Source organism: Loxodonta africana, chromosome 10 (genome assembly GCF_030014295.1).
Source record: "Loxodonta africana isolate mLoxAfr1 chromosome 10, mLoxAfr1.hap2, whole genome shotgun sequence".
Lineage (NCBI taxonomy): Eukaryota > Metazoa > Chordata > Mammalia > Proboscidea > Elephantidae > Loxodonta > Loxodonta africana.
The window spans coordinates 14663407-14672036 of NC_087351.1; the positions used below are offsets into that span (position 1 = coordinate 14663407).

At 54.4% G+C, this 8630-nt stretch overlaps 1 protein-coding gene across 1 annotated transcript; it reads right to left on the bottom strand.

The window, feature by feature from the left end:
- Positions 1–823: 823 nt before the first annotated feature.
- On the bottom strand, positions 824–4698 carry CHAC1 (ChaC glutathione specific gamma-glutamylcyclotransferase 1). The gene is made up of 3 exons (XM_003418748.4): positions 4348–4698; positions 3867–3902; positions 824–3430 (listed from the first exon to the last, which is right to left on the bottom strand). The coding sequence occupies exons 1-3, from the start codon at positions 4576–4578 to the stop codon at positions 3029–3031; spliced, it is 669 nt and encodes a 222-aa protein (XP_003418796.2). The 5' UTR covers positions 4579–4698; the 3' UTR covers positions 824–3028.
- Positions 4699–8630: the final 3932 nt, after the last annotated feature.

An 8630-nucleotide genomic window follows, 5' to 3' on the forward strand; every position in this document is an offset into this window, starting at 1 on the left:
CCCTGGTTCTCTGGGCACTCTTCTTGTTCTCTTCCTACCTCTCTGGTGCTCCTTCTTGACTCCTTCTCCTGCTTTGCGCAAACCTTCAGGGCTGGGGTCTTCAAGGCTTGGACTGAGGCCTGTTCTCTTTTCCCTCTACTCCCGGGGAGACCTCAGCTACTCCCAAGGCTTAGCACTGTCTCTATATGAATGGCTCCCAAATCTCTAATTCCAGCCCAGATTCTCTACTGAGTGCTAGGCCAATCTAGCCAGCTGACCCATGGTGAATATCCACGTGAATGTCCCTGCTTCACACACAGGCAGTTCATACTTAAACCCATCCAACACAGAACAGATCTCCAACCTCTTCTTTCCAACTCCACAGCCGCCATCTTCTCCCTCACTCTCCTCATTCAACAACTGACCAAATCCAGGGACCTCACCTCCTAAACTGCTCTCAAATCCACCCACCTATCCACTCCCACTGCCACACCTTGGCTCAGGCCAGGCCACCTTCCACTCTCCCAGGCCCATCTTTGGCCGTTTTCATCCAACCAACCCCAGCAGCCAGAGCTCCTTCTTAAATGTCTCTTCCATGCTCAGAATCCACAGAGGGCTCCCCATTGACCTAGAACTGACCTAGAACACCGCCTCCACAGCACAGGTCACTAGGCTGGCCAGCATGATATGGTCCTGCCACCTGTCCAGCCCCATGTTCTTTCCCCTATGCTGCTTTGTTCCAGCTGCCCTGGTCTTGCCTCCCCCACAGGCACATCCTGCCTCTCTGTTCACCAGGGACCCCTTCTCATGCTCCAGCCTCAGCCTCATCAACCTTCCCCAGAAATCCTTCCATGTGGCCCCCTTAGGCCTAGGAGCCCCTCCTATATGTCCGTCCCCCAGCCTGGCACATCTCATGCAAAATCATCGCACCAGTTTCTAGACTCCAAGTTCTGTAAGGCAGAGTATTCTTTTACTGCTGTAGTACCCTCAGTGCCTAGAACAGAGCTTGCCTTATAGCAAATACCTGCTGAATGAGTAGCTTGAAGAATGAGAGCCCATGTGCAGCTGGCCAGCAGCCCACCCTACTCCATTCAGTGCTCAGTATATAGCAGGCTCAGGCATCCAGACTGACCTGGCCCTGGCCTAGCACAGGAAACCCAAGAGGTGACAGCGCCCAGGGCTCCCTGCCACCCACTGCCTCCCCCTGTGGTATTGCTTTGACCAGTCTCCCAGGAGAATCTGGCTGCACTCCACATTGCTTCCGTTCCTGGCTAAGACACGAGGCCACTGAAACTTCGGCACACGACCCAGCCATGGGTACCCTCCTTGGGCACAAGTTGCCCAACTTGGTCGGAGCTGACCCTGCTGGGGACACCCAGACCAATCCGGGGCACTGGCCACAACAGTAGCGATAACACACAGCCACCTCCACACATCACCCACCAATCATCCTCTCACAGGCAGTAAGCCGATGCTCAGAGGGTTGAACGATTTTCCCAAGGCCACTCAGCCAGCAAGGGAAGGGGCTGGCTTGGAGCCAGGTTTTCCTGCTGCTAAAGCCTATAATCTTGACCTGAACACACCCTGCAGCCCCAGAAGTAGAGGCTGAGCCCGCTGAGGGGCCATCCCAGTTAAGGAGTTCAGGGCCAGGCTGAAACCTAGGGTCTGTGGTCTGCCCCGGTGGGCCAGGACAGGAGGAGAAGGCAGGCGAGGGCCATGGGTTGAGCAAGGAGCAGCCCCAGGGCATCCTGGCAGCTCATTCCGGCATGAGCCTGGCACATCCTGGTAATGGAGAAGGCACAGGGGGTGACAGTGAGCGCTTGGATGGATCTCCTAAGGCAAAGGCAGGCCAGGTCCTCCAGGCCAGAGCCTCCTGCTATCAGCTGTCGGCGTCACACCAGAAATTGTTGCCACCCTACCGTAACCCACATGCTCCTTCAGCAGGGAAGCCACAGAGCCGACCTGTCAGGAAAAGGCAGCAGCTGGGGAGGCTCTGGTCTGAGCCCTGAGCCTGCCAGCCTCCTGGGATGTAGGGTCCCAGGCCTGGACACTGCTCATAGGCTACAAGTACAGCCACAGGGGTTGAATTCGGCATGAGTCCAGGGCATTATTCACATGCACTAAGATGCAAATGGCACCCAAGGAGTGGCTAACCTGCCAGTTCTGCCTGCTCAGATGCTCCCTTCCTGAGAAGGAGGAAGTGGAGGAAGAGGGAGCCTTTTCCCCTCCTAAGCCTTCCAGGGCTTCACCACCTCCCTCATCCCCCCCACTACCCCAAAGAAAGAACCACATTCCAGCATAGCACAGATAATAAGAGATCTGTTTATGGACAACAGTATGGGACAGACAGACTGAGAAGGCACAGGGCCTGTAGTGATGAGATTCCCAGGAATAAACCAAGAGACAGACAGAAGTGGCCCAGACAGGCAGAGTGACAGGGAAATGATGTCAAAGGGTAAGAGACCCTGGCCCAGCCTCAACAGCTGTGTCTGGGCATCAAACCGAGCTCGGCCCTGGGGAGCTGGGGGCTGAGCGGGGCTGAGCAGGGCTGGCAGGGGCCTCAGTTCTTGGGGGACCCCTCTCCTTGGTCCCTGCTGTCCATCATTCAGTGGTCTGGGACCTTAGGGAAGTGGTTATTTCGGAGGCTAAAGAATGGTTGATCTGGACAGGCAGAGGGTCAAGGTTCTTGGAGGCACCCTTGGGGAGGGCCCCACCTGGGTGTTGTAGGGTTAGCAGCAGCACTGGGGGGAGTCTGGTCAGGTACTGGGATCTGGCATGGGGCCACTGCTCAGCAGGGCCCCTGTGTCCAGGGCAGGCCCCCCATCCTGCCCACCACACCAACATGGCATAATAAATTAAGTTTCAAGTAATAAGACAGTGTCAAGTGGTAGAGCTGGAGGTTGGCGGGTAGATGGGAGCTTAGGGAGAGAAGTCTCCGGCCACCCACTTTGTCCCCTCACTCTCAGTAGCCTCCAATCGTATCAAGTCTGTGTGCAGTGAGGGCCTGGCCCCGATGTCCACATGGACACCCCCTCAAGGGCTCAGCCCCTCACACCAGCGCCAGAGCCTGCTCAGTGGGGCAGAAGCAGGGCAGCATGGTGCCCACAGCGTCCACGATAGCTGCCAGGTGCTCGTCCTGTGCCTGAGGCCCACAGAGCTGCATGAAGTCTGCCAGGCGCAGCAAGTACTCCAGGTTGTGGCCTGAGAAGCCGCGGCAGGCCAGGATCTGCGTGGCAATGGCCTCCTCAGGCGCAGGGCCCAAGTAGCCAGGGTTCTGGGGGGTGGCCACATAAGCCAATGCCTTGAGTGGCTGGTCAGGGGTGTCTTGGGGGTAGAAGGTGACCTCCTTGGTGTCATAGCCGCCGAGCACTGCCTCCCGCACATTCAGGTACTTCAGGGCCTCGCTCACCTGCTCACCTTGAACCTGGTATGCCACACCCCAAGTGCAGCCCTAGGAGGGAAACAGGGACACCCAGGGTCAATCAAAACAGCTCCCCCATCCTAGGAGGCTATATCCCACCCCAGGATTGTACTCTGTAAGGGTGGTGGGTGCAGGGAAGATGATCCATCTAGCAGCAACGCATCAGACCCTTTTTAAGAAGGGTTGGCAAAGTGGTCTAGCCCCAAGAGGGACAGAATTTCTACTTAAAGTGTAGAGCAGCACCACCTGTAAGCTTGTCAGGTCCACCAAGTCTCAAGCCCCACCCTGATCCTACTGAATCAAAATCTGCATTTTAACAAGGTTCCTGACGGAAGGGCTGAGCAGACTGCCCTTCCCTTCTGCCCTAGAGGCATCTAATCCAGCTTGCAGCCAAGTGCAGGAGCTCTGTCTGTCTGCACCCCTTCAGGGTGGGCCTGGCCGTTCCTCCCTTGACTCAGACACTTACCTCATGGTCTTCAAGGAGGGTCACCACACGGCCAGGCTAGGAAAAGAAAAAAGATTTTGAAAAAGACAAGTTAGAAATCACCTCTGTCATCAGCACCCACCAGAAGAAACTTGCCAACCCTGCTGGCCTAGGCCTCGGAAAGGCCCACTAGGCACCCTCAGCGTCCCACTCATCCGGGGGGAGGCGGGGGGGCTGATGGATGGGTGCAGGAGACAGATGGATACACAGCAGTGGTCCACTCGTCAACACAGCGATGCACCGGGTTCACAGACTCCGGCTGTCACAGTGACTCACGGTTCACACTCCAGCCCCCACCGAGCACACCAATTTAAGCCACAAAGGCTGGACACAGGTTCCCACCTCCCCCCATCAGCAGTCACCGGCAGCGGAGAGCCCCGGACTTTTCAGGGCGCCGGCGCCCCCGGCCCTCCCTAGCCTGCCCCCACCTCCCTCACTCCCCTGGGCACGGTCCGATGCTCACCATCTTGTCGCTGCCCCGATGGAAGGTGTCTCCCTGCCAGAAGCGGCGGCTGTAGCCACGCACGAAGCCCACACGGCTGTCGCTATAGGCGAAGTCTGGCCTCCACACGAGGGAGCCGTAGCCGAAGATCCAAAGCGCTGGAGGGTCGCCGGCGTCCCGGGGGTGCTGCGCAGAGAGCTCTGGGGACGGAGAGGCGGCCGCGGTTCTCTGGGATGCGGACTCCTGCTTCATGGTGCCGGGCGCAGGGACGGGCCCGGGCGGCCTCCAGGGCTGGTCTCCAGCGAGGGCACGGACCGACCGACGGACGCGAACACCTGGCCTGACACCGTTCGCTCGCTCCAGCTGAGGGGCCCCCCCGGAGGAGCCCTTTAAACCCTGCGCTCGGAGGCCCCGCCCACCGCGGGCCGCTGCCGCGGCGATTGGGGCGGGGCCAGCCCCCTTTCGGCCAATTGCCTTCGACACTGGCTGCTCGTTTAACCGCGCCGTCTTCTGAGTGGGTGGCCGAGCGGCCCGCCCCGGGCCCAGCGCGCCCGCCGATTGGCTGGGCTCCACCTCTGTAGAAAACTGGCAGGACTGATGCAACGGCGGGGGTGGCTTCCCCAGCATCCGCATGCAGCAAGGGCTCCTCTGATTGCGTCAGGCGGCGGCCAGGCGACCCTGGCGAGGCACGGACGCGGACCCCGGCGTCTTCTCGGCAGCTCCTCCGTGGCCTGGCCTGGGGGGGCTGGCCTCAAGCGGTGTCTCGCCAGCTGTCCTGCCCGCGCGCCCGGCGGAGACCCTGCAGCCCCGGGCAGCAGGGACGCAGGCTCCGGGCTGCGGGGGACGCGTCCAGAAGAAGCGCCTGGGCGGCATAAACGCCGACCTCTGGGCCGCGCCTGACTGCACGCACTCCGGGGGAGCTGTCGGGAGGTGCTCTCGGCATTCCGCTCAGGTGCCTCACGCTGTTGGCCCGCGTGAGGAAATGGAGAAACCGAGTCACGAGGTCAACAAAGGGTTCTGCACAAGCTATGCAGCTGAGTCAGGTTGGGCGCCCGAGCTTGCGGGAGGCCCGAACACGTGAGGGCTACGCCCCAGGCCAGGTATGGGACCCCCTGAGCCCAGGCTGAGGCTCCGGGAAGGGCCGGTCTGAGCGTTTGGAATGGCCACCGGGGAGAGCCGTCACTTTGGCTGTGGTGGCTGGACCTGCGGGGAGAAGCCGTAAGGAAAAACCAGGCCAGTCCTGCTCCAGAGGTTAAGTGCTGAAGGGACCTGAGGCTTTTGCATCTGCTTGGTACTCAGGCACCGAGGTTCCGGGAGCGGCGGGCAAGGAGGGCCGAATGGAAGCCCCCAGAGGCTGTGAGCAGCGGCCGGCCTTGTCCCCTGGCATCTGGCCCCCTGCGGAGGGTCCTGGGGTTGGTTAGCAGTAGCCGTCGCTAGAGGAAGACTTTCCGTATTAAAGTCAAACATTTATGAAAAAGTTCGGATTTTTTATAAGGAGCATGCATTCCTTTTCCAATCAGAAAAAATATTACAGGCAAAATGGTTGCTTCTGGTCAGTCTCTTTCCTTCCGTTCCCCGTGTTTGCTCTCATCTCTTCCCTCTCTCATGTCCCCTTTAATCCCCTTGAGCCTGGATTTGCTGCTAGTTTCTTGGGAAGACTATTCCCAGCTCCTCTCACTGCCTGTGGGTGGCGATGGAGAGAGGATGGCGGGAAACCCGTACGGACACTGCTGAAAGTGTCTGAATTGGCACGACCAACCGTTTAAGAAAGCAGCTTGGTGGTACAACTTAAGAATCATAAAACGTTCCTGCCCTTTGACCCAATACTTCCACTCCAGGAAATACATTCAAAATATGGGAAAAGCCATATGTCTAAAGATTTTCAATGCATCCTTATTTACTGTAGCAAAAACAAAAGAAGAAAAACTCCTTAAATATCCAAAAATAAATGTTTAAGTAAATTATATTCAATCCACATGGTGGCGAAATATACATGAGGGGAGAAAAAAGGAAACAATTTAAAAAACCAACAAAAAGTGACTGGTTACATAAATTTGATACTGTCATAAAAGGAAATCTGTGCAGGCATTAAAAGCAATTTCGTATGCCTATAGTGATTGACATGGAAACGTCTATGATATATAAATGCAAAAACAGATTACAAAATGGCCTAATAGAACTTTTTAATTTTAAAATATCTATATGTGCTTATTTGCATAGAAAAAATCTGGCAGAACACACGAAAATGTACAACGTGATTACCTCTGAGTTGAGTAAACAAAACCAAACCCATTGCCATCAAGTCAATTCCGACTCACAGTGACCCTGGGGTTTCCAAAGCTGTAAACTTTAGGGAAGCTGACTTCCACATTTTTCTCCCACAGAGTGGCTGGTAGGTCCCAACAGCTGACCTTTCGGTTAGCAGCTGAGAGCTTAACCACTGCACCACCACGGCTCCTCACTCCTGAGTAGTAGAATTAAATGAGATTTGCTTTTTTTTATAGTTTTTCAGATAGCTTTTTTTTAAAGAAAACATGCACTATTTATTTTAAAAGAAGGTATAAATTAAACTAAAAATCCATATGAAACAATGTAGTAAAAATGCCTCTGATTGCAGAGTAAGGCAAAAATGCAAAATGTGAATGTAATGCACTATGATTAAAACTATAACAAACAAAGATATATAAGGAGTAAAGATGGGGAGTATGTTAGGGTGTTGGGATTATGGGTGATTCTATTCTCTTCCAAGTGTTATGAAATGTAATTTTTTTTTTTAAAGTTACTTTTAAATGGTTTCTGGGGAGTGAGGGACAGATAGCGTATCAGATCACCTGGGGAACATGTTCATACTCCTCGCACCACCGCCAGAATCCAGGGTTTAAGAAATAACTCCTTTCCTGAGGTCATCAATAACCCTGTCTTGCCCCAGGCAGAGTTAGAGGCTCCCTGCTTTGTTGCTGTAACCCCTCACCTCACTTCTATTTACTTATCTGTCCCCTCCACCTCGGGCTTATATCAGGAACAGTTTTTGAGTATTTACCATGTGCCAGGAAGTTTGCTAAATGCTTTTACATCCATTCTAAACTTCTACTTTGTGAGGTAAATGTCATTTTATAGATAAGCAAACTGGAGCACAGGGAAGTTAAGTAACCTGCTCAAGGAGACACAGCTGTAAGTAGGGGCACCTCTGCAGAGACCTAACTAAGGGGAGGAGAGGGGAGCAGGGAGGTGCCCTGCCCTGGGTGCAGCTTGAGGCGGAGTGCCAATTAGCAGTTTCTATTGACCATAGCAGTTCCCATCGCCAGCTGTGAGAGATCATTCAACAATTTAACACTAATTGCCCTAGGCACTATTTTCCATCATCCTGAGGCCCCTGCAGCAGGACCGAAGGCAGGTAGTCTGGCTCCAGACCCTCCTTGCTTATAATCATTTGACATCCTGCTTCCACTAACCCAAAATCACCTGGAGACCAGGGTTCATCTTCAAAGGTCCAGGGGAACCAATGGCACATGGAAGGTTCTCCACAAATGAGCAGACTCAGTGAAGCTGTTAATTGCAAAAGGCCAGGGCACCCTGGGGGTTCTGAGGAGGATGAATCCTAGCTGTGTCAGATTCTGTACGACACCTATTCAACCTCTCAAAGTAGGAATCCTCACAAAAGCTGGCCAAGAGGCTTCAGACATCCCCCTAGGAACATTGCCTCTTCCCATTGCTTGCTTATCCTTGACAACGTTGGACTCCTTTCCTCTCAGATGGACACTCCCAGGCAGTAAACCATCCCACTCATCCAGTTCTCTCTGAACCATCACAGCAAATCCATCCCATCTTTCCTTTTAAAACCCTGTCAGGAAGGGCCTGAGCATGTCTCCTGCAGGTCGTGCCCGCAGAGGTACCAGCTCACAAGAGGTGACGGGTCCAAACATCACCACCTTGCACAGCTGCACATGATTTGCACGTGGTGGCTTTTTTTTGGACCTTCCCAAAATTAATCTTTCCTTATTGTCCCCTGCAGGCAGTTACTTCCCATTTCCTTATGATCTGTTTCTTCCCACTTCTCATACCAGGTACCGTAATCAACACCTGGCGTTAGTGGGCATGATCATCTGAAGCTAAACAAGGTTGTGTTTTTGGAGCTAGAGAATTTTGCTAATTTATTATGCAATGAAGTTGCTTTGTAACGCTGCAGGTCTGGAACCTGGGATGGAAAACCTTTCCAGGCACAGGCAGTACGTTCAGCTTGCCCAGGTATAGGCCCAGCTCCACCTTTCACCAGCTGACTAACCCTAGGCACAGTGTCTCTGGGC